Source organism: Ascaphus truei, chromosome 11 (genome assembly GCF_040206685.1).
Source record: "Ascaphus truei isolate aAscTru1 chromosome 11, aAscTru1.hap1, whole genome shotgun sequence".
NCBI classification, from domain to species: domain Eukaryota; kingdom Metazoa; phylum Chordata; class Amphibia; order Anura; family Ascaphidae; genus Ascaphus; species Ascaphus truei.
In genome coordinates, this window is record NC_134493.1 from 41969288 (window position 1) to 41995193 (window position 25906).

The 25906-nt window shown below is 49.3% G+C and overlaps 2 protein-coding genes across 2 annotated transcripts; both read right to left on the bottom strand.

Annotated features, from left to right (window-relative positions):
- Positions 1 to 8564: 8564 nt before the first annotated feature.
- On the bottom strand, positions 8565 to 10845 carry PLD6 (phospholipase D family member 6). Its single transcript, XM_075565857.1, has 2 exons — positions 10413 to 10845; positions 8565 to 9485 (listed from the first exon to the last, which is right to left on the bottom strand). The coding sequence occupies exons 1-2, from the start codon at positions 10813 to 10815 to the stop codon at positions 9223 to 9225; spliced, it is 666 nt and encodes a 221-aa protein (XP_075421972.1). The 5' UTR covers positions 10816 to 10845; the 3' UTR covers positions 8565 to 9222.
- Positions 10846 to 12069: 1224 nt separating this feature from the next.
- On the bottom strand, positions 12070 to 24995 carry FLCN (folliculin). The gene is made up of 13 exons (XM_075565855.1): positions 24788 to 24995; positions 23704 to 23754; positions 21768 to 22039; positions 20914 to 21060; positions 20339 to 20560; positions 19232 to 19392; positions 18265 to 18356; positions 17455 to 17636; positions 16519 to 16632; positions 16115 to 16238; positions 15092 to 15223; positions 14629 to 14734; positions 12070 to 12787 (listed from the first exon to the last, which is right to left on the bottom strand). The coding sequence occupies exons 3-13, from the start codon at positions 22005 to 22007 to the stop codon at positions 12586 to 12588; spliced, it is 1722 nt and encodes a 573-aa protein (XP_075421970.1). The 5' UTR covers positions 22008 to 22039; positions 23704 to 23754; positions 24788 to 24995; the 3' UTR covers positions 12070 to 12585.
- Positions 24996 to 25906: the final 911 nt, after the last annotated feature.

Sequence of the window (25906 nt, forward strand, 5' to 3'; positions counted from 1 at the left end):
TACATGTGTGTGTGTGTGTATACATGTGTGTGTGTATACATGTGTGTGTGTGTGTGTATACATGTGTGTGTGTGTGTATACATGTGTGTGTGTGTGTGTGTATACATGTGTGTGTGTGTGTATACATGTGTGTGTGTGTGTGTATACATGTGTGTGTGTGTGTGTGTGTGTGTATACATGTGTGTGTGTGTGTGTGTGTGTGTGTGTGTGTGTGTGTATACATGTGTGTGTGTGTGTGTATACATGTGTGTGTGTGTATACATGTGTGTGTGTGTATACATGTGTGTGTGTGTGTGTGTGTATATACATGTGTGTGTGTATGTCTACATATGTGTGTGTTTGACTCCATGTGTGTGTACGTGTACATGTGTGTGAGTATACGTGTACGTGTGTACGTGTACGTGCGTGTGCATACATGTGTGTGTGTATACATGTGTGTGTATACATGTGTATGTATACGTGTGTGTGTGTGTTTGACTCCATGTGTGTGTACGTGTACATGTTTGTGAGTATACGTGTACATGTGTATACGTGTGTGTGTGTGTATGTCTACATGTGTGTGTGTGTATGACTCCATGTGTGTGTGTACGTGTACATGTTTGTGAGTATACGTGTACGTGTGTGTGTGTGTGTGTGCATGTGCGTGTCTACGTGCGTGTGCGTGTCTACGTGCGTGTGCGTGTGCTTGTCTACGTGCATGTCTACGTGCGTGTGCGTGTCTACGTGCATGTCTACGTGCGTGTGCGTGTCTACGTGCGTGTGCGTGTCTACGTGCGCCTGCGTGTCTACGTGCGCCTGTGTGTATACGTGTGCCTGCGTGTATACGTGTGTGAACATGTGCCTGTGTATGTACGTGTGTGTGTACACGTGTGTGTAGACGTGTGTGTACGTGTGTGTGTCTACGTGTATGTGTGTGTATACGTGTGTCTACGTGTGTGTGTATACGTGTGCCTACGTGTGTGTGTGTGTATACGTATGCCTACTTGTGTGTGTGTATACGTATACGTGTGTGTGTGTATATACGTGTGTGTGTCTGTGTGTCTGCTGTGTGTATACGTGTGTCTGCTGTGTGTATACGTGTGTCTGCTGTGTGTATACGTGTGTCTGCTGTGTGTATACGTGTGTCTGCTGTGTGTATACGTGTGTCTGCTGTGTGTATACGTGTGTCTGCGTGTGTCTGCTGTGTGTATACGTGTGTCTGTATAGGTGTCTGTATAGGTGTGTGTGTGTGCCTACATGTTTGTGTCTACATCTGTGTGTGTGTGTGTCTACATGTGTGTGTGTCTACATGTGTGTTTGTGTGTGTGTGTGTGTGTGTGTCTTATGTATAGAGATATATATAGTGTGTGTGTGTGTGTGTGTGTGTGTGTGTGTGTGTGTGTATATATATGTATGCCTTTCACCCCCCCCCCCCGGCCATGCCCTTCACCCCCCCCCCACATGCCCCGTGCTGCTCTCCCCCCCTCCACATGCCCCGTGCTGCTCACCCCCCCTCCACATGCCCCGTGCTGCTCTCCCCCCCTCCACATGCCCCGTGCTGCTCTCCCCCCCTATATATATATGTATAGAGATATATATTGTGTGTGTGTGTGTGTGTGTGCAGCACGGGGCATGTGGAGGGGGGAGGGGGGAGGGGGGAGGGCATGTGGAGGGGGGAGGGGGGAGGGCAGCACGGGGCATGTGGAGGGGGGGAGAGCAGCACGGAGCATGTGGAGGGGGGGAGAGCAGCACGGGGCATGTGGAGGGGGGGAGAGCAGCACGGGGCATGTGGAGGGGGGGAGAGCAGCACGGGGCATGTGGAGGGGGGGTGAGCAGCACGGGGCATGTGGAGGGGGGGAGAGCAGCACGGGGCATGTGGGGGGGGGTGAAGGGCATGGCCGGGGGGGGGGGTGAAGGGCATGGCCGGGGGGGGGTGAAGGGCATGGCCAGGGGGGGGGGGTGAAGGGCATGGCCAGGGGGGGGGGGGTGAAGGGCATGGCCAGGGGGGGGTGAAGGGCATGGCCAGGGGGGGGTGAAGGGCATGGCCAGGGGGGTTGGGGGTGAAGGGCATGGCCAGGGGGGTTGGGGGTGAAGGGCATGGCCAGGGGGGGGGTGAAGGGCATGGCCAGGGGGGGGGGTGAAGGGCATGGCCAGGGGGGGGGGTGAAGGGCATGGCCAGGGGGGGGGGGGTGAAGGGCATGGCCAGGGGGGGGGGGTGAAGGGCATGGCCAGGGGGGTTGGGGGTGAAGGGCATGGCCAGGGGGGGGGGGGGTGAAGGGCATGGCCAGGGGGGGGTGAAGGGCATGGCCAGGGGGGGGTGAAGGGCATGGCCAGGGGGGTTGGGGGTGAAGGGCATGGCCAGGGGGGGGGGTGAAGGGCATGGCCAGGGGGGGGGTGAAGGGCATGGCCAGGGGGGGGGGGGGTGAAGGGCATGGCCAGGGGGGGGGGGTGAAGGGCATGGCCAGGGGGGTTGGGGGTGAAGGGCATGGCCAGGGGGGGGGGGGTGAAGGGCATGGCCAGGGGGGGGGGGGGTGAAGGGCATGGCCAGGGGGGGGGGGGTGAAGGGCATGGCCAAGGGGGGGGGTGAAGGGCATGGCCAGGGAGGGGGGTGAAGGGCCTGGCTGGGGGGGGGTGAAGGGCCGGGCCGGGGGGGTGAAGGGCTGGGCGGGGGGGTTAAGGGCCGGGGGGGGTGAAGGGCTGGGCCGGGTGAAGCGCCGGGGGGGGGGGGGGGTGAAGCGCCGGGGGGGGGGGTGAAGCGCCGGGCCGGGGTGAAAGATCCCTTCCCCTGCGGTAACTTACCTCGCACCGGGCCGCGCTCCTACTCGGGTTCCTCGGCGGTCTCCGTTCCCCCCGGCGAGGCGGAGCTGAGACGCTCAGGACAGGAGGTGGTGTGGGCCGTGGCCCGTGCAGAGAGAGCCGGAGCAGCGCGCGCGGAGATGGTGAGCTGGGGGCGCGGCCTCTAGGCCTGAAGGTGCGAGCGTGCTCTGGGGGGGGGGGGGGGGACAGGGAGCACCGGGAGAGAGGGAGCACCGGGGGAGAGAGGGAGCACCGGGGGAGAGGGTGAGCACCGGGGGAGAGGGAGCACCGGGGGAGAGGGTGAGCACCGGGGGAGAGGGAGCACCGGGAGAGAGGGTGATGTTGAGGTCCCGCGGAGTGGTGATAGGGGGAGGTTCGGTTGTTGCGGGCCAGCCGCGGGGTGGGGGGGGGGGTCAAGGCCGGGCAGCCGTTAAGGAGGGTGGAGTGTTTGTGTGTTGAGGAGGGTGGAGTGTGTGTGTGCTGAGGAGGGTGGAGTGTGTGTGTGTTGAGGAGGGTGTGTGTGTGCGTTGAGGAGGGTGGAGTGAGTGTGTGTGCACGAGTTGAGGTGTGTGTGTGTGTGTGTGTGTGTGTGTGTGTGTGTGTGTGTGTGTGTGTGTGTGTGTGTGCGTGCGTGCGCGCGCGCGTTGAGGAGGGTGGAGTGAGTGTGTGTTTTTTTGGCCCGTCACTCCGCCTCAGGCCAATGAGAGGTGTGCGGGGGCGGGCGGCCCAAGGGACCAATGAGATTTCCCCTAGGGACACCGGACATCCAGCAGGCAGGCAGGCAGGCAGGCAAGCATACAGTGCTTTCACTAATATAGTATAAGATCTGTAACTGTGCATGCAATGTCTTGTATATAATGTATACCCTGCTCATTTATGTAACTGTATTTGTAACCATGTATTATTTGTCCTAACTCTGTGCCCAGGACATACTTGAAAACGAGAGGTAACTCTCAATGTATTACTTCCTGGTAAAATATTTTATAAATAAATAAAATAAAATACTGGAAAATTGTGTTTTTTTTTTTTTTTTTTTTCCCCTTTTCCAGTTTGTCAGGAAAAATCCTCACAAATGTCTGGTGAATTCGTAAATAGATTTTATGTATGTATGTATGTATGTCTTTATTTGTATAGCGCCATAAAATGTACATAGCGCTTCACAGTAGTAATACATGTCATATAAATAACAAATATAAATAACAGATCATGGAAATAAGTGCTTCAGACATACTGTAAAAGTAACATTAAGGAAGGAGTCCCTGCTCCGAGGAGCTTACAATCTAATTGCAATCCTAACACATTTATCCTGTATGCATAAAATATTACTGTGATGAGGCATACATTTTTGTAAATAATGTATTCGCTTTGTATTTATAACGCAGTAAAACATGAAATCACTTGAATTATGACATCAATAAATGGTACAATTGACATTTCTAAGGAGTTTAGCCCGTGCTGAACATCCACAGCGCTCCCATCTTTTCATGGACCACATGCTGACATCCACTGCTGCAAAATAATACTTTGTAACACCTGTAACATGCTGCCCCTCCTGATCCTGTTCTGTGACAGACTTTCAGCCACATGGTGCTTGGACATTCTTGTGTGTTTTAAATCTGTTGTACTTGGCAGGGGAGAGTCCAGTCATTACCTACTGCCTCTACCTGGGCAGGGAGTGGGAGATGGTGATGAACCCCCAATATAAACATTCTCTTTGCAGTTTCTTGGGCAGGGAGTAGGAAAAGACAAGCGCACAATGTAAACATTGTTAAAACTCCCTGGATCCAGGGGAGCACGGGATATGATTGATGTCGCTGCAGTTCCATGTGCAGGGAGTAGGCGGGTAATTGGGAACCCAGAATATAAACACTGATTATAAACCGCCGAATGCAGAGATTACAACGCCGGAAAATGAACTGTAACCTTCATAATAAACGTCTAGCATAATTTCACCCTAAGGAACAGCACAGCCTGACAATTTGCATTGAACAAACTGATAAAGTGCATATGGGGTGCCACAGAATTTTAGGGATACCCATCAGACCAGTTTTGCTTCATCTTACTCATGTGCAGAAAGCCTGTGCACGAGATCCCCTTTATCATAAGAACTCTAATTGCGAGACCACCTTTATCATAAGAACTCTAATTGCGAGACCACCTTTATCATAAGACCCCTTAATTGCAGGATCCCCTTTTATCATAAGATCCCTTTATCATAAGGTTGTTTAACCAGTGTCTTGGTAAACCCCTCTGAGGCCAGAGAGGTCTGCAACATATTACAAAGAGAGGGGGTTCAACATTGAACTGAAAAGCAAAATGTTCCAAAGTTATTCTGTACACCAGGGGTCCCCTTTAATATGTGCATCAATACAATCCACACGATAAGTAATTAGCTAAGTTATCGATCGGCGAAGATTTAGCTTGGGGGTTCACTAAATGGCTGTCAGTGCAGCAGAAGAGAACCAAAGATGCAAAGTTCTGTGGGGAAGATAATGTGACCAGGCAGTCACTAGGTACAATTGGTGCACTGCTAGAGATAGGACAGGGCTCAAAAAGGGGTGTGCCAGAGCCTGTTTCAGACGAGGATGTGACTTTGTAAATGGTTGCGATTATAGTTGCTCAGCGTGCGAGACGGAGCGCATGACTGTGGCGGGGAAGGGGTTAACTGGGCTTATAATAAAGTTCAGGCCCACTTGGTTAACCTTGACCCATGTGTTAGGGTCTTAGAGTGTCAGCTCTGGGACCCAGATGTCAAAAATGTATTACTGCAACTGTATACTGATTTTGCGACATTAAAGAATGATGTGATTTTATTTCCTCTCCGGGGATGCTGGGATCGGGAGATTTCTAGGCTGGAAGTTTCAAGGTTGGTTTGGCGGAGAAAGTCTTTGCAGAATGCGTCTATGTAGCGAGGTTCCGGGTTATGGGATACCCCAAAAGTTATATACGGAGATTGAGTGATAGCCTCTGATACTGTTACGCGCATTACTCCGCCAACCTTGTACACTGAAAACGCTCCTACGACTCACTGCCAGAGTCCCTGCTGCAGCATCTTCCAGACAAGGTAAGATGAAGGGGTTAAAAGATATCTGCAGGTATACACAGAGTCCTTAGTATAGCATGGGGATCCCCAGTATAGCAGAGGTACCCACATACTGTACATGCCCAGGTATCCTGAGCCTAGAGTAGAGGTTCAGGAAGATGCTCACGCTAAGGTTATGAAGCTGAGCAGATTTGCAGTGTTTAAAAGTATGTTTCTAATGTGTGCCAGGAATGAGGCTAGTGATTTGTAGAGGATATACCCTCCCTCCATGCATGACACCAGAATAGGAACTCATAACTTTTTGCATGCAGCAGACAGGACACCACATTTTTTATTAAATGGGAATAGTTTAATATGTATAGATACCTGTATATGAGCTGGGGGCTTTCTAGATATAGACTCTGGAAGGCACAGATGGTTACCAAGCTCGGCTCCGGTGTGTCTGTCCAGGGGCCATACTTGAAAGGCCTCAGAGATGCCTAGGTGTGAGGCCATATGGGCCCTGCCATTATTATAGAGCACCCATATCCTGGCATGAAACAAGGCAACCTAACACCCTTTGCTAAACAGCCAGCCGCTGTGGAGCCTCGCACCGTGGGGGGGCGAAGGGGCAGAGGGGGATATTTCACCTGCCCGGGGAAAAGGCTCAGGGGTGGGAAACCCTGTATGACTGTTTTAGATTGGTCGTTATGCGGTTGCTAAGGTTTTTTGATTGGGCTGCAGGTTTTCTGGGACCTGGACACCAGAGGTTTGAAAAGCCCTGACACAGGTCTGATTTTTCTGTTCTTAGAGTTCCATCAGTTCCACCTTGTGTGATTCACCTGAGATTCAGTCCCATTGGAGAAGTTCCAGCTCTGAGTAAATCGTCTACATTTCTCAGAGGATAAGTGACCGGAATTCAACAGCCAGGTCAGAGGAATGAAAAGTGGCCTGAAATATTTTGCTGTGTGTTTGCAATTAGGAAAGATTAGTTTTGTTATCCCAGTTTTCCAAAGTGTGTCTTTTTACTGTATTTTTATGTAACATAGTGTTTATTCACCTAATGAACGCACACAACTATTTTTTTTTTTATCTCTCTGCTTGCTCAATCAATGATCTTGGTAATTAAAAGTTGTAATAAGCTGGTCCTACCGTGACAATGACGTCACACACGTCTGCCGCTTGCTCGAAACCTGCACCGAGGTCTGCGGCGACAGGGAGGTGTGGCCGTGATGTCACGTGTGCTGTTCAGCCCATGCGCACATGACCCGGCCATCGAGCTGCAAAGACTAAATTCTTTGTCTTGCAGAGAATTGCACGTGCTTCTTCGGTCGCGCGCTCTATGGGGGGCACCATGAGGGCACATACATTTGGTCCACAGGCGTGCCGTCGCTGCCAATGACAGCTTGATGGGAGAGAAGAGCCACTTGGCTCACCGTAGTCTGCCTATTTTCTCATTTCTGTATATGCTCCCCTTCTTTCCCCCCCAAAGGGTCTATTTAAGGCAGGTGGTCGGTAAGGTGGGTTTCTATCAAGAAGGTATAAAGAGGTGGAGCGGAGATGATGACCAGTACTGTAAAAGCATTACCCCAAGACACCGTCTGATGACCATGTTGGCCACTGATTGAGCCACCTGTGCTGAAGCAGGGTTATCCTTAACACTTGAACTATTGGTAGCCCTTGAGGACTGGATTTGGCCACCCCTGCTCTAAACCTTTTCCCATTTTTGTCTCTGCTTTAACATTTCTCCTGATCAATTACGTGGTTATTAGCCCGAGGGGACCATAGCTGTAGGCAGTATTGCAGATTGCGGGTGAACCTTGGTATTATTCAATGACGCCATCATATTTTGTTTCCTTTTCAAAACCTTGGCTGATTATCCCTAATGTTTAATTTCCCTTCCTCGTCGCTGCTACGCGTTGAGCTGATGTTTGCATTGTGTTGTCTACGGTACCAAGAAAATGTTTTGTAAATCAGTACATATGTCTGAAGATCCCGACATTGCAACATAGAAACAGCCTCTTCTGCTAATCTGACCCTGAATTAGGATTCAAGAGACTGTCCTCTTTTCACCAAGCTCATGTTCCACCATGAATTAATTATTTTATGTTAGGAAGAACAATTGATGTAAATAACAATTCAACTGATTGGTTCAGGTAGCCAATCGTTCTTATTAAAGCTGCAGTTCAGGCAATATCCTGCATGTGTGTTTTTTTTTAATAAATCAGTTCTGTAGTAAGAAAAAATACTTTTAGCATTTTCTGTTTTTAAAAAAACAACTTTGAAAGACCAATTTTCTTGTATTCTATTTTAACAGCCATTTGCTAAGGCACTGCCCCTTCATGTCCTGTCACAAGCCCTGGCACACCCCTTTGTCAGCCCTACCCTCCCTCTAGCACATGTCAGTGCAGGAGTGCTCATGAATATTCATGAGCTTCCACTGAGACACAGAAGCAGAATATAAACAGATCCCTTCACTAATTATGTCACCAAATTTCGAGCTATCAATACATGGAGAACGAATTGACCTGCAGCTATACAGTTCTTTAGGTAATTAGAGATTGCACACATGAAACTATTGAAGTAAAAAAATAAATGTAAAAAAAAAAAAAGACTGAACTGCAGCTTTAATGAGGTTCACCGCCATCCATTTAAAAACAGCTTTATAACTATGATCTGTACGAGTGTGGAATATTTGCTGCGTTCTTTCCAGAATGAGGTCACGTTTCTTATTAATGTTTATCACAAAATAGACAATACATGTCACTTTTGTTTTAGATTTCTTTACTGAGCTTTCCAGACATGGGTTTCAGAACTTAATTTCCAAAGATTTTAAACAATGGTAGAGATTCTGAGCATTGTCAGTTGAATGCAATTGTTGTATACGTTAGTATGCGAGACTGCCCGTTAATGAGGAACTAAAAACACTAAAACCAGCACAACACATGAACGAACACGGCTTAGCAAAGGCTCGGAAGCGATCACTGGGATTCTATAAGGCAAAATACATAAAGAACAGATCTGTGAGGTTTGGAAAGTTATAAACAGATTATTACATCTAAAGGGGAAAAAAAAAACTGTGATGTTGATTCATTAAAAAGTATCACGACCAACAACTAACATACACTTCTCCAAGACCGACACAGTCTAGCATGACGTCGCCCAAATCCTGTCGCATGGACAGACGGGTCAGGGAGAGAAGGGTTAAATATATATATATATATATATATATATATATATATATATATATAAATTTATTTTACAATGCGTCACTCCAGAATTTTTGAGAAATGTAGACAGGAGAAATAAAGAGTTTCTCTACTGAATTTATATGGAAATGGGGTATTTTGTGGGATTTTATCTTTAACATTTTTGCTGCCACGGAGGAACAAACTGCTCTGGCAGCAGAGGGGTTACGGCAAAGATCACCCTGTGGAATTTCCCGGGTCACTTGTCCTCTTAGAGAAGTAGTCGTAGGTCCCCGGGTCGTACTCCTGCCAGAGCCGCTCAAATTCCTCCAGGTACGCGCTGACGCAGACGCGGTCGTCCGTGATGAGGAGGTTCTCGCAGTTGGTCTGGATGGCCTGCATAGTCCAGTTCAGGGAGCCGGTGAGAACGATCATCCCGTCCACCACCGCGAACTTGTGATGCATCAGGCCGTCGCTCTGGTTGTGACGCACCTCAATACCTGAAATACAACAGAAACCACTTCACACACGCCGCCTGACGCAGGATCCAACCACAAGCAGATAGGGGTTATTTATTAAAGTCTCCCGGCTGCCAAACTGGGGCAAAAATCACCATCTACATATTTATCAACGAGGGATCTACGTGAGCTGCGGGAATTGGATAAATCTGGTGCAATTCTGTTCTGGTTTTGTCCCAGTTTTTCCATCCTCTGTGTCCAAGTTTGATTCTTATTTCTGGCCCTGAGGAGCCAATGATAACAAGAGGGCCCAACCCCAGGTCACATACATAGGACACAAGATGCCTCTGGTCACCTGTCCGTATTTGGATTGGATTTTGGTCATTTCCATCCCTGTCCTGACCCTCGGTCTCCTTTCCCTGTGTGCGGGGAGGTGTCAAACCCCTGATCCCCCACTGTAACAGGCCGCACACAAACCTCCGGCCTCCTCCCTCGCGCTCCGCTGAACTCCGATCTGTGAGCCTCGCCCCCCTGACAACCCCCCTCGCCCTCCTCATACCCCAGCCTCCCCGTTCTCACCGCTTGACAGTCTCACCTCACCACCCCAACCCCCTTCTCCTCCAGGCCCACTCCATCACCTTCTTCTTCCCTCCTCCAAGCCAACCCCATCCCTTCTCCCCTCCAAACCCACCCCATTCCTCCTTCTCCTCCCCTCCATCCCCCTTCTCCTCCCCTCCATCCCCCTTCTCCTCCCCTCCATCCCCCTTCTCCAAGCCCACCCATCTCCCTTCTCCTCCAAGCCCACCCCATCCCTCTTCTCCTCCCCTCCAAGCCCACCCCATCCCCCTCCAAGCCCACCCCATCCCCCTTCTCCTCCCCTCCTCCAAGCCCACCCAATCCCCCTTCTCCCTCCAAGCCCACTCGACCCCCCCATGGCTTCCCCTTCACCAGTTCTTCCTTCCTCCTCACCCGCGCTCCGCAGGGCCCCGATCTGTGAGCCGGTGGCCGCCATGTAGTCGGAGTCGGTGATGACCCGGACCCGCACCCCCCTGCGGTGCAGCAGCAGCACGGCGCGGCTCAGCGGGGTGCTGGAGAGGGTGAACACGCAGAGCTCGAGGCTGCGCTGGGCCCCCAGGAGCCGGCGCAGGAGCCGGGTCAGGGCGCTCTCTGTGTGCGGGAGGCGGCAGGAGCAGGCCGGCCCCCCGGAGCCGAGGAGAACCTCCGTGCAAGTTACCGGGACCGGGAAGAACAGAACCTCCCGCACCGACTTCCGCCGCCGCCACCGCCGGTACAGCCGCAGCGAGAGCTCCAGGCTGAGGGCGGCCGCCAGGGCCGCGAGGCCGAGCACCCGCCACTGCACCCAGGGCAGCATGGCGGAACCGTGCGCGCGCGCGGAGCACCACGTGACAGGAAGCGGCCGCAGGTGCTCCATCCTCCAAGTGAACACGTGCAGAGGCAGCCTGGGGAGAGAGAGACCATCTGTGAGGGAGAACCAGGGGGGACAGAGACAGCCAGGGGGGAGAATTAGGGGGGCAGTGAGAGACAGCCTGGGTGGAGAACCAGGGGGACAGACACAGAGAGAGACAGCCTGGGGGGAAAACCAGGGGGACAGAGAGAAAGCCTGGGGGGAGAATTAGGGAGACAGTGGGACAGCCAGGGGAGGGATTAAGGGGACAGACAGAGACAGTCTTGGGGTAGAACTAGGGAGACAGAGAGAGACAGCCCGGGGGGAGAACCAGGGGGACAGACAGAGAGAGACAGCCTGGGGGGAGAACCAGGTGGACAGAGAGACAGCCTAGGGGGGAGAACCAGGGGGACAGAGAGACAGCCGGGGGGTGGGGGAGAACCAGGGTAACAGAGAGAGACAGCCGGGGGGTGGCGGGGGAGAACCAGGGGGACAGAGACAGCCTGGGGGGGGGGGGGGAGAACCAGGGGGGGATAGAGACAGACAGCCTGGGGGGGAGAACCAGAGAGACAGTCTGGGGGAAGAACAAGGTGGAGAGCGCCTCAGGGAGAACCAAAGGGAGAGAGTCTGGATGGAGAACCAGGGGGACAGGGAGATAAAGCCTGGGGGGGAGAACCAGAGGGAGAGAGACAGAGCCTGGGGGGGAGAACCAAGGAGAGAGATTGGGGGAGAACCAAAAGGGAGAGGAAGACCGCCTGGGGGGAGAGCGAGGAGAATGGCCGCTCTTATTAGAATGAGATTGTGATCTGTAACTTTCATTGTTAGAGGCGCTCTCAGCGGCCGGTGTTGCTCCTCTGCACTGACCGTCCGCCCTTTAGGCCCTTCTTCCCAGCGATGGAGAAGATAATGAACGGGATTCCAATATTCCCCAGCGCAGGGAAGCGGCTTCACAGCATACTGAATAGGGGCCTCCAGTGACCTCATTATCCGATCTCGTGGGAAACTCTGATTCAGCGTCAGCAATCCATGGAAACCGCCTTCCGTTTTCCCAGGATTTACCAGCCTAAGCTGCTCACAAAATAATATTCAAATCCGCGTATCAAGCATTGGAGTCCGTGCTGGTGACTGAGAATAAACCTCAGCGCAGAACCCTGGGGAAGTGACTGTGCCGCGTCCTAGGAAACAAGTCACGCCGCCAGTAACACGCTGCAAGGTTTTCCATTTTACAAAAATATCTTTTAATTTCCCAGTTAATAAACTTTACGGACTGGACAAAAACAAACCAAATGTTTCATGTTAAATAGTTATGACGTTTTTGTTATTTTGGCCAAAACACTAGAATTAAGATGCTAATGGAAGTTTATATAAAACACAGTAAGTGAATATTATACGATATCATTAGACCAGAACAGAACCCGGTGGGTTATATTCAAGGGAAGTGCAGCACCGCGTAAAAAAGGTTCATCTATTCGAGAGAATAAAGTACCAAAATATTAGGTCATCAAATAATTGCACACGGGCCAACATTCACGCCTCCTCCCTCCAGGAACAGAGCTGGGAGGGTAGAGAGAGTCTCTCAGTGAGTCGCACCGGGGGTGTCTCCACAGGGTTGTAATGGAACCATTGGAATAGTGCTACAATATTGATTGTATTTGTACTGCTTCTACTCCCTGGACTAATGTCCCCCCCACACGTGTGCCAGAACTCTGCGCTCTCGCCGTGTCGAACTTGCGCGTCTCAGGTCCGACACTCGGAGGAGGTGGGGCTGCGTACGCTGGACATGAGGTGGGATTTGTACGTCTTGCTGAGTCCAGTCATCCAGAATTTGAGGAGTTTGACGTTGTCCTCCTCCGAAGCCCCCAGGATCCCCAGCAGTTTGTGCGTGTCCTCCTTGGGGCGGCTGTCCACCTTGGTGAACTTGAAGAGGACTTTTACTTTACTGCACAGGAAACCAGAAGCAGTGTTAGGCATGCACAGTGTGTGACGTGTACAAACACACATACATATATATATATATATATATATATATCCATCCCCTTGTTTGAGTCCCCTGGGGGTATTCTCCGCTCCGCAACAGGGCGGGTCCGCCCCTGAGAAACCCGACTATGCGTGTATATACCGGAAGTGGGGGGAGGCTCTGCATGTATACAGCGAGGGGTGTGCACCTGCATATACAACGCGAGGGGAAAGGGGGGCACTTCTGCATATATACAGCTAGGGGAAGGGGGGGGGGTTACCTCTGTGTACTGTATACACAGCGAGGGATAGCTTTGCCATTATGTAATGACTGACAATCTTTTTTTATTCACCTCAGCGATTGTGCTAATTAGATTTAACATTCCCATTAATGTTCTAGGAGAATTCCTGCTGCTTTCAGCTAGGAAACATTGCTAAAATACGCCCTGTCCTCACCGTGCAAGTCACCAGCATTCAAATTCATGTTCATCTTAACATTCGAACTAGCTACGGTAACCCCCATCCTAAAGGCTGCTGCCAGGCTCCGACACTTCACCAACCGTTCTACGTCTGCTACTTCACTATGCAGATCCCTACACTGGCTTCCCATACCCAGAACCACCAAATTCAGGGTTCTGATTCTCGGCTACGAAGCTCTCGGCAACATTGCAAAAAGACACCCCTTCTCTCCCACACTACTAAAACAATAATACATGCCCTCGTTCTCTCCCTTATGGGTTACTGCAACATTCTTTTATCTGACTCCCTTACAATCCATTCACACTGCTTCTGCTTGAACCACTTTCTAGTCTTTTCGATGCTTCTGTCCTCATGAAATCTCTGCCGGCTTCCTATACATTTCTGTGTAAATTATAAAATTCTCCAATCCTATGGCCCCAATGGCACAGCGTGCTCATGCGACCGCTCTCAAGAGGGTCCTTAACCCGGAAACCGAAGAGTAGCCCTCGTCCACTTACCTATACTTCACATCGCGTCCTGCATGATTTTGAGCTGTATTTTTGTGGCTGTATATAATGGCTGCCCTTGTCCATTTACCTATAAGGCTGCGGCCAGGGTGAAAGCGTGCGCGCTGGTGCTCGAGCTTCGTGACGTTTTTGCTCGTGGCCTGCTGGTTGGGCCTGGTGTGTAGGGGGGGGGGGGGGGCGCGGCCATGATGTCACAGCTGGTTCACCCTCATTGGGTGAACCGCTCACATGACACGCCAGCGAGCAGCAAATCAAATTGATTTGTCTCGCCAAGCAACTGAGTGCCGTGCGCTCACGGGCACACACTGGACAAACACATTGTAGCAATGTGTTTGAGCGTGAGCGCCCGCTCAGCGTCACCCTGTACGAGGCCTAATTCACATCGCGTCTTGTGCGCCAAACTGAAAAAAGCACTCTGGGCATGACGTATCCAGTACGTCATGGGACTCCAGGAGTGCCAGACTTCGGGCGCTCAAAGGGTTAAGACTCTACACTTGTCTGCACCTACATATATCTTAGCTCTGATCTCTCAGTACATGTCAGAAGGGAGGTGTGTGTGCACATTGATACATACATATAAAGATGCACAGACCTAGATACATACATATATAGATAGATGCATACATTAACAGTTACCCCTAGTTTAATGACCTTATCACCTTGGAGTTAGATCCTGGCTCAGGTGATAATATTGTCACTTTCAGGGTTCCTGGAGGTCATGATCTCAGCTGGCCGCCACCCTCCCCTCCCCTCGAACTCACAAGTCCCGTTGATGAGACCCCTTCATACCACATAAGACCCCTTAACCCGCGAAGGGAGATACTCAAGACGTTCTTACTTCATCCACTCTTCTTTCAGGCAGACCAAGCACTGGTCAACAACGTCCATAGAAAGGTTCTCATTGGTCAAGGCAGCTTCTATCTTGTTCAGAATGGTGAGTCCAACTGCCAAAGACAGAAAGGAATTGGTACCTGGGCTCGTCACCTCAGAGACCCCAGGTAACCACTCGCCTGTCAGATCCACACGGTCCCTAATTAAGAGCGACACAGATTCTTGTATCAGATTGCTCCCAGTCACATAATGGCCACGTTCATTATGCATTTGCTGTGCGCCCCCATCTCCATATCCTTATTACCCCGTGTTTATTGAATGGAACCGTTAACATCTGCACGGCCCAGGCTCTTGCAGCTAATGGGTTAATCCCTCTATTTAGGGGCTCTGCAGCTGTGGGAGTCCCAGGATGAGTGGGTGATATTGCCGGGGCCTGTTCTCACCCCAACCCCCCCCCCCAGTATACTCACCTCGATCAGTGGCCACCGGGCTCCCACTGGCCACCACAAACTCGTACTTGCTGAGTGGCTCGTCGTCCACAAACAGGACAGGATACAGGTTGGAGCGTGGCGCTGTGCGGACGTCAACCATGACCGCAAATTCTGGGGATGCAAGAACAGGCGTGGGGAGAAAGGATGTGTGCAGATCAGTCTGTGCTGCTGCCTGAAGTGTTTTCCCGGGCTATATACCGGGCTATATACCAGGCTATATACCGGGCTATATACCGGGCTATATACCGGGCTATATACCGGGCTATATACCTGGGGTTAAAGGAGCCATTCATGCTGGCTTTTTTTTTTTTTTAACACAGGTTTGAAGCAGGGGGGTCCCCAGAGCTGAACCCCGTTCATTTTGGCTCCAGGGACCCCCGATTCCGTAGATACCTCCGTAGGGGGTGCCAGGAGCCGCGCCCTCTGGGCCAACGGGTTTAAAGCTCCCGCGTCACACGGGCCAATAGGAAGACGCACCGGATGATGTCACGGCTTATTATTGACGCGGGAGCTTTGAAACGCCGCCATTACGTGAACCCTGCTGGCTGAGCGACTACCGGCACCTACAGTACTATGGAAGGAAGTATCCCAGGTTCAGCTCCGGGGGCCCCTGCTTCAATCCCCAAAAATGTAAAAAATTGCTTGGATTTCTGCTTAAAGGGGAGGGCCTTAAAATGCACAAACTGTGGGATTCATCCTGGTGCCGTCAAATAAAATAATAATACATTGAAAAAAATATATATATATACACATATACATACACAGAAACCATCTGCAGAGTCTGAAAACTGAAAATAGAGAGAATCTGCAAGTTTCACAATATAGTACAATCATTTTGACATGAGTTCCTTGGTTGAAGAGCTAACAGTCTAATGTTTGATGCCCATAGCACAAGGAGATACAGCGATAAGCCTCTCCCATGTCCGCAGCAGCATGTTCCCTGGGACACACTTGTGCACAAAAGGAGTAAGGGGCACCTAATTTTAGGGTACACACACTCACCAGATGACTGTACGTGAGGGGGGATTTCTGCGTAGGGACTCAGCCCCAGGAAGTTACAGCGATACGCGTCTTCATACTTCTCGCTGTATGGAATCACCCGAACGCAGCCCACGGGAAGCATGGCCTAGGAGTGAGGTGCAGGGGAGGCACAATTGATCTTATATCGCGATCAATCAGGGCAGACACCGACCTATCAGATTGCTACATTCAGCGAAGCTCACAGACATCATTATAGCTCATGCATGGGGGACCCTGATTGGCTGAGGTTCTTATCATGGAGGTGGTGTCCCTGCTATTTTGGGTGGGGGTTGAGTTGTTATACAATGAGAAGATATCCAGGTGACTCCTCGTTACACAACTTCCCAATGGGATTTCACCCTTCCTCTCCCACAACAGACACACACCTGCAGGACGTCAAAAGCCGACTGGATCAGCTCCCGGTCCTGTCCTTTCCAGATCACCTGGTTTCCCATCAGAACATGCCAGGCCAGCATGTGGAAAGCAGAGGCGCCCAGCACCTGAAACCAGCGAGTCCATCGTTATCAGCATCAGAACCCAGCGTGGCGTACCACTACACAGCACGCTTCAGCACACCCACACAGCCCACTGATGTACAATTTTGCGGCCCTATAACAATAGGACTATAGAACGATTTCCAAAAAACAACATTTCTGGCGCTTTGGAACCGCTCCGCCACCGCTGCCGATGTGGGAAGCCTGGCTGCGTTTTGGTCACAGTGTTTTTATTTAAATACACTGCAGCGCCTCCTAGTGGATGAAGTTGAAATCTTTAAGGAGCGCTAAGGTTCCATCATGAGGCCCGTGAACCCGGGTGCTTCTCACCCCCTCCATCGCGGAATGGGACCTTCCGCCTCCGCTGCTGCCGTTCAGCCGCCAAGGACAGTCACCCGCCGGCCGTTGCGCCGGCGGCTGACTGTCCACCAGCGAAAGAAAGCTTTAATGAGTAAGGCTACAGTAATGGTTTAAAGGTTAAGCTCTTTGGGGTAATGGATGAAGGTTAAGCTTTTTAGGGTTAAGGTTAGGCGTTACCGTTGCGGTGAACCAGTGGCGACGGAATGCCTGTGGAGGCGCCCTTAGATTGTAAGCTCTTGGGGGCAGGGATTCCTTTTCCTAGTGTTACTGTTATGTCTCAAGCGCTTACGTGCTATATTATGATGTCCCGTGTATTGCTGCTGTGACGCGCTATACCGTATACATTGATGGCCCTATCTAAATAAAGATTTACATACATATCAGCATAAGACTGGAGAAGGGACCTCCCCACCCTGCACCTGCTGGCCTTGCCCTTTCATGCTTCCGCTCCGCTGTTTCATGTCCCACCTGCCTTATGTGTCTCAGAGATCGGAACAGAGGCATCCTCCTGGCAGGGGCGTTCCAGCTGCATTCCGACAGCACGGAAGAGTCTGTGGGACACTTGGAGAGCTCACGTCCTTCCAGCACATCGGGCTGCGGTCGGGGTCTCCCCTCCGGACCCTCCCATTCTGCACACTCCTCCTCCAAGTCTGCAAACAAGCAGCAAAGACCCCCCCGGGAAACAAACAAAGCTCCTTTCATCGCGATTTACAACTTGTGCCACAGAGGAGACCACTTCCCTAGAACGATTGGGCCGCCCTCGCAGGAACAGGATTACGTTTCTGGATTCTCCATCACATTGAATACGTTTCGCTTTTCTCCGGATCCACTAAATTCCAAGGATGGCGGCTATCGATGTTCGTCCGTTTGACAGATGACGGCATCGTAATTACTTTACACCTGGGGTGGCCAACTCCAGTCCTTAAGGGCTACCAACAGGTCAGGTTTCCAGGATATCCCTGCTTCAGCACAGGTAAATTGAGCCATCTGTGCCTAAGCAAGGATATCCTAAAAACCTGATCTGTTTGGAGGGATCTTGAAGACTGGAGTTGAGCACCCCTGCTTTACACAGAACCAAAACTATTTAACTATGCCATGCCACTTACCTTTGGTCCTAGGAGGGAGCCTTTGCCATCTGACCCATCAGCGCTACGTAAAACTAATCGCGTTATCTGTGGTCTCCCCTCCATCCAGCTGACACATGAAGTGTAACATAGTGAGTAAGGAGCAGAAGAGGGCTGCCATGCTCCAGTGGAACTCCCCCACCCTGACACGTACCTGCTTGCTTCTCCATCTGCACCAGGGTATCCTCTGTGGGAGCTCCTTCCAACAGCTTCTCAGTCAGACGGCTGCCACATGCCTTCAGCAGCCTGCAGGACATAACACCGCTGAGCACCTCGTCTCCTGTTCTGTTCAGGGGACATTAACCTTTTCCCCACCAGCGTTAAACGTCCCTCTAGCAGAGGAGTTAAGATCTATACTGTCAATCTATAGGCCTGTTTTATTAGATGGACCTGTAAATGCTTATCTGCCTATATCTATATATACATCTCACACAAAAGTCAAAGAATTCTGCAGCACTCTCCGGTAGATATAAATCAGGTTTAATGCATAAGGGGTCAGTACAAGAAAGGGGGAGCGACGTTTCGGAGCGAGATAAAGGACCGGGAGGTCCGAAACGTCGCTCCCCCTTTCTTGTACTGACCCCTTATGCTTGCCTGATGCATTAAACCTGATTTATATCTACCGGAGAGTGCTGCAGAATTCTTTGATTTTTGTGCTATCTATTTCGCTGCTGGATGGTGGTCCCAGATGCTCTGCAAGCACCCCGATCTCAAGATCATTCATTTATTCTTCCCTTTAACTTTTTTGATGAGTGCCCTGAACATCTTGTATTTTGTGTGTGTGTGTGTATGTACAAGCACAAGCACAAGCACACACACACGTTTGAATGTTATACTCTGGGACAGGAGTGGCCAACTCCAGTCCTCAAGGGCCAGCAACAGGTCAGGTTTTCAAGATATCCCTGCTTCAACACAGGTGGTGCAGTCATTCTGATTAAGCCATCTGTGCTGAAGCAGGGATGTCCTGAAAACCTGACCTGTTGGTGGTCCTTTGAGGACTGGAGTTGGCCACCCCTGTGTTGGTGCCTCTGCTCTGGCACACGTCTGTCCGTGTTAGTCTTCCCAAGTCCCTGTACACGGAGAGCAGTCGCGTGTCCTGCATCATGTTACACGTGAGTTACCAGGCGAAGGATGTGTGCAGACACGCCCACAGGTTTTCATCGTTGGTCAGCGAGGTCAGGGAGCGGGCGGCGTTCCCGTTTCGCTGGTGCAGGAAGGGCGTGAACGCCGTATTGATCCGCAGGGGACGCTGAGGGCAGCCAAACTGCTCCGAGTCAAACACCTGCGGGTGACAGAGCAGGCCTGTGACTCCACAGGGCAACCGTGGAACACTGCGCTGCCCTTAAAGTGGGAGTCTCAGATTGGAGAATCATTTACAGCCGTGTGTGATATTAGGCCAGTCCCTGGTCTCCCCTGTGCTGTTATTTCAGCCCCGGGACCCCTTGCTTCCTGAGATACGTACCCGGTAGGGGGTGCCGGTATCCTCTCTGCGGGATTAATTGTCCTGGTCACGTGGGCCAATAGGAAGTTGCAAGGGATGACATGACTGCTTTCAATTGGCCCACGGGACATTTAAACCGCCATTTCAATAGCCCCACGCAGCTCAGCTGGAGCTGCTGCCGGCACCCGCTACTGAGGTGAGTATCTCGGGAAGCAGGAGGGTCCCGGAGACCCCTGTGTCAATCCGGTTACTCTAAAAAAATGAAAGCAGTTGCTGCTTTAACCCCGTGAGTGCAGGAGGACACAGCAACATTGATTCACATAGAGAACAGATATATACTGTGTTTCCAGAACATTGCTGGCCTCTCCAGTAAGGGGACATATAGGAAACCACGTGCCTCCACCCCCGTCTGCCACATTTCCGAACCGTGGTGAAACCACAGACCCCGTTACATGCTTTGGTTTTCTTTCATAGTCGGCATTTTTTAAATCCCTTACTATATTAGTCTCTGCCCCCTCTGCTGAGAGGGTGTTCCCCCAATTCACCACCCTTTCCGTCCAACTCCAGTCCAAAGGGCCACCAACGGGTCAGGTTTTCAGGCTACCCCTGCTTCAGCATAGGTGGCACAATCACCTGTACTGATTGAGCCACCTGTGCTGAAGCAGGAATATTCTGAAAACCTGACCTGCTGGGGGCCCTTGAGTCGCCCACCCCTGCTGTATTATAAACGGATATATATATCTCTATCTATATATATATAGGGTCAGACACTCTGCCTCGAACTCACCTTGAACGCCTTCCCCTGTAACTCGTCTAGCACTCCTCGGATCTTGGCCAGCAGGAAGGGCCAGGAGTTGATGAGATAGATCCGGTCCATCATGATGACGATGATGCTGTACCACCGCTGGAAGCCACGAGCCAGGCTGTCCTTGATGAAGAACGTGTGACTGAAGACGAAGCCGTGCTGCTCGTCCCCGAAAAAGATGGGGCCCTCCCTGCCAGGGCAGACCTTGGGGAAGGGGAGGGGAACATCAGGGGTCACAGGTCTTATCAAATAATCTGCAAAGTGGAATTACTACCCCCAAGATATCCCAATAAATCATAGCAAATACAAATCCCACATGTGAGCAGTCACACGTCTCAGACAGGTCTGCAACCCTGCCCTTCCCCGTTATCTCTTGGCATAGTGCTTCCACTGCAGCCAGGGATTCTGGGAAATCATACCATAATTATTTACAGCAAAAAAACGTGGCGATTCTCTACTTCTGTCCCAATGTTTGAATGTGTCAGCACTGCAGAGTTCCTCTGTGCACGTGCGGACATTAATCACCCTTCCCTCCACGTGCTCTGTGCGGGCGTTACCTCGCAGCTCAGGCTGCGCACGCAGGCCTGGCGCACGATGCTGAACAGCTGCGGGTGGTTTGGGTGCTGGTGGCTGACATATTTGATGGAGGTCTCCTTGTCGTGGCTGATGTAGCCCGGGTGTCCTGCAGCCAGAGACTGGCAGCCCTGAGGACAGAGAAGGGGACGTCATTATCTGACGGGTAAAATCTGCCCTACATTTCAACCCCTTTACTGTAACCAGGAACAGCAAACCACTGCTTGCAGCGAAGGGGTTAATTACCTGCTGTCGTCAGTGCATTGGTACATTTTCATTACACTATAAAACACACCTGCTTAATGAAGCATACAGGTAACTCCGTGGCTGAAACTTTACACCTCATACATCGACCATGGCCCCCTGCAGGTGCCCTTACCAGAACGCCCTCCTACTGTCTCTGTACGTTCTTCCTACTTACCACTTAGACTGTGAGCTCTTTGGGGCAGGGACTCCTCTTCCTAAATGTCACTTCTATATCGGAAGCACTTCTTCCCATTATGTGTTATTTATATTATGTGTTATTTATATGATTGTCACGTGTATTACTGCTGTGAAGCGCTGTGCACGTTAATGGCGCTACACAAATAAAGACATACATACAAATGCCGTATTTTTTTGTGTCTTTATGTATCTACTTTCCTAATGTACAGACGGTTGGGGTGTTTTTTGCTGGATACTCGTCCTTCATATTTGTCTATTTTCTCCATTAAATAAATGATAGGAATGAAAACAATATTTTTGGAGTGAATCACGAGTGTGCTAACACCATACAAACCAATAATGGTATAGTAATAAAGTTACAGTAGCCATGCAGCAGCGGGTATACTGTACGTGCCTCACACATCTCCGACTTCTTGGGCCTGGGGCTGTTGGACTCTGTGCTCACCCCCTCCAAGGGGCTGTGTGATCTGATCCTGCTGCTCATCTGGATTCCCCCCTCCTCCTCCTCTCCCTGCCCCGTGCTGTCCATGCCGCCGGCCCCCTGCGGGAGCGGGGAGTGCAGAGCCTCCGTACAAAACAGAGTGCGCGGACCGTGGAGCTCGCAGAAGTGGCACAGGGCCACGATGGCGTTCATGGCGTGGGCCGGGCGGGATTCAGGGACTGCACCTTTTAAAACAATGTAAGAATTGGGGAGTGTCGTAACTACGGTCGCATGGGAGTAATAATAAATCCTGGAACGGACATCAACAGATCAGCGCTGCAGGGTTACACAAAATATTTGTTTGTACATATTATCAAAGGATTAACACTAGTACTTTGTAATAATAATTTTAAAAAAACACCCCTACATTGAACTGTCCTTACTGCCAGTTAGTCCTACCCATCCGTGCCAGGTGCAGCTCCAGGGAGCCATGCTTGCAGTCTGTCTCGCTCACTTAGTTTAGCGTTGGCACCATGTTAATATCCGATTTGGATTATTTGGTAGTTGTAGACGTTAGAAACCGATCACCTTCTTGGGGGATTCAAAAATTCTCTTGATAAGAACGGTGAGCAAAGAAAGCAGCAGGCAGCGCTGATCGACAGGTGTATTCTTACTTCTTTTCAGATCTATTCTTGCCCTTTCCAAAAGCGGTTTTTATTTTTTTTTTTAGATCTGATGCTTCCTTCAGGAAGTTAAAATGAAGCTCTCCCCGGAGCCCATTGTCGTCTAAAGGTTACCATGGTAAAGATGGAAAAAATTATGATTTTTATTTAACACTAGAATACACCCCCCACCCCCCCCCCAATAGGGACCACATAGTATCTACACACACAAATAGTAATGCAATACCCGCTTACATTTCTACACCTACCCACACCATTGGTATACACTCCCACGCCACACACACCTTTTGTAAAGCGTTGTATACACTGTGCGCGCTTTATAAAGTTATATATTCTCTCTTTCCCATCACTAACATTCAGGGACCATTTAACACCTTAAGTCATAAATTGCAACAGGGGGAGGGATAGGCTTCAGTCACAGATAACATTCCAAGTTGAACTGTTTTTAAGTAAAAAAACCTTTCTTGCTTTATACATTGTAACATCGCCGGAAGAAGAGGAGATCGGAGATCAGCGTATCTCGAAACTCGCACAAATAAAAGCATTTTGTTAGCCACAGAAGGGTATTATCTATTTGTTTTTGATATATATATACACACACACACAAATAAATAAATAAAGGAAAGACATTTACAGCGCAAATATATAGGAAGGGTAACACTAATGAGAGAGTAAGCAATGGCCAAGTGCTTCAGACCATGAGCTCAACATGAAACAAACAGAAACAGACAAACAACCGTAGATGACAAGGATAAGTGACAAGGGAATGGATAACAGAAACAAGAGGATATTAGAACAGCAAAAATGTGCCAAAATAGGAAATAAATCGCTGGAGATGCCATGCAGCGGTCAGCAGGATCAACCACCTGCCACGATTCACTGCAAAGCAAAAGAAGACAGCGCAGCCTCCATAGCGTACCCAGGCGAGTCCTGATGAATATACAGTTCTATGCATCTTCTGGAGCTGTTTTTATGTTTGAATATATTTTCTCTCTCTCATTCCCGGTGTCGGCTCCTTGTGACCTTGGGCAAGTCACTTTATCTCCCTATGCCTCAGGCACCACAAAATAGATTGTAAGCTCCACGGGGCAGGGACCTGTGCCTGCAAAATGTCTCTGTAAAGCGCTGCGTAAAAACTAGCAGCGCTATAGAAGAACATGCTAATATATATATATTTATCAGGACAGTTAGTTAAACCGGTATTGGTTTCTGGGGGAACCGCTTACCTTCTCTCACAGCATTTAGTTTGAGTCAGATTAATTATTCAGTCCGGCCATCTAGAAAAAAAACAAGACACGGCCATTCAGTCAAAAAAGGAGCCCCCCCCCCCCCCCCCCCTGACTTTACGAGTCAGGTGAATGTGTTGCCACTGCTGTTAAACACGTGGGAGCCTAATCCTGCCTTATTCAGCAGCTGAAACCTGCAGCAACTGGAAGTGGGATTCATAGAAGCAGCGACTGCAAAAACGGTTTGAGATTTCCATCAAGGAAAGAGCTTTCTTTTTATTGATATTTAGAAATGAGCTGTAGCAAATGATAAAAACAATTCTGCAATGCAAACAATATATATGCAAATAACACAAAAATATGGCGAGTGTTAGTGTAATTACACAAAGTGCAGAAAGACATGACCCCCATGAGATTTAGATGTCTGATAAAGACAATATATGACAGCTGAGGATATTCCATATAGATCCCAGAACCTGTAGTAGTTCTTCTGTTATATTTATACATATCTTTATTATATATTATTATATTGTATCTACTTGTTATACTTATCACTGTTAATATAGCTGTTTTGATATATATATATATCTATATATATATGATACACACATACTGTATACGTGACAGTTGCTATATGCTTTACTGTGGAGGGTTTTTGTCACTTTTTTACCCACCATAACCTTAATAAGTGTTATAATATATAAATATATACATCTGTCTTGTATTATATCTTCTCTTGTATTGTATATACTTGGTATAATTATGTCACTGTTAACACATCTCTGCGTGTATGTATATAATGTTATAATATTTAAATATGTACATATTTCTGGTATTATATTTTCTCTTGTATTGTGTTGTATTGTTATAAGTATATCATTGTTAATGTGTATATATATATATATATATATATATATATATATATATATATACACACACGTTATAATATATACATATTTCTGGTATTATATGTTCTCTTATATTGTAACTACTTGTTATAAATATATCTCTGCCTTGTATTATATATTAGAATATCTCTGCCTTGTAGTATGTCTCTATATACATAGATGCAGCACATACTCACCTACTAGGTCGCCATATTTACATCACATGACAGGCAGGGGGGACTTCCTGCTCTCTGGGAGAGCCCATGTGCCCCGGGGGTGAAAGAGCCGTCGCTAATATTACACTGCGCGTGTCAACATCACTACAACCCCCGCTGTGTGTGAAGAGGCGGCCAGGCTGTGCACCCCAGGGAATAGGATCTAGGGTATTAACAGGAGGTTCTTCCATTACACCCCTCCGTGCAGGCGGTGGATGGTTTATCCCACAGATCAGCGTGAAGCGCCTGATGTGTCAGCTGGTTGAGCACGTGGTTATCACGTGCTGCTGTCAGTCACAGTCAGGCTTTTCCTTTTCCTGGGGCATAGTACTCATTATTTCCCAGCGTTTACAGCATACATACACATTTCTGCGCTAGGACACTCAGGGACAGGGGCAAGCTGGACAAAGATAAGCTATCTAATGGCTAAATCCCAAGACTCAGTGCAATTTAATTTTCTAGTTCATTTCTCATATGTAAAAGGAATGTTTTGCTCCAAGAGAAACAGATACATGACTTGGTACAAGTGTGAGGTTAAAAAACAACCCCAACAACCTTTCTTTGTATAACAGCGTTTCCTACACTTACCATTTGTGTATAATTAAAAAAAACAAGTTTTATTGTACAACAGTACCCAAGAAAACCGTATCTGGTATCTCACTTATGTGTTGATCCTTATCACCAAGATTATGATGTTGGACCAACAATGGTTTGCCGTATACAAATCATTCAAACCGCACAGGGTCCCTTCTTGGGATGCAAAAACGGCTACTGAATCCCCTCATAGAAACAAAAATTGTTTTGTTAGCCGATGATTAAATAATGCAGTCTGAGAAATATTAAAGGGCTATATATATATATATATATATATATATATTATTTTTTTAAATACCTTCATTTTTTTGTATTGTCAGGTCACACTGCATATCATTTTAGCAGCAATTTTCAGACCCACCCCCACCCCACTCTTAAAACAAATAGCTCATGAGTATGGATCTCTCGATACTGTAACTCAAGTCATCAAGACTGATGTAGAACACAAGAACAAAAAGTTGATGGCACATACGTCTCTCCAGCACACGTTTGTACGGATGTATTGGA

What these genes read in the sequence shown, in the direction of transcription:
- PLD6 (XM_075565857.1), bottom strand. Translation starts at nt 10,815, where the DNA reads ATGCTGCCCTGGGTGCAGTGGCGGGTGCTCGGCCTCGCGGCCCTGGCG. An exon ending in CGGGGCCCTGCGGAGCGCGG is followed by an intron (nt 9,486 to 10,412) that starts GTGAGGAGGAAG and finishes GTTGTATTTCAG; the next exon opens with GTATTGAGGTGCGTCACAAC.
- FLCN (XM_075565855.1), bottom strand. Translation starts at nt 22,007, where the DNA reads ATGAACGCCATCGTGGCCCTGTGCCACTTCTGCGAGCTCCACGGTCCG. An exon ending in TACAGGGGAAGGCGTTCAAG is followed by an intron (nt 19,393 to 20,338) that starts GTGAGTTCGAGG and finishes TGTCACCCGCAG; the next exon opens with GTGTTTGACTCGGAGCAGTT. An exon ending in CTGCACACATCCTTCGCCTG is followed by an intron (nt 18,357 to 19,231) that starts GTAACTCACGTG and finishes TATGTCCTGCAG; the next exon opens with GCTGCTGAAGGCATGTGGCA.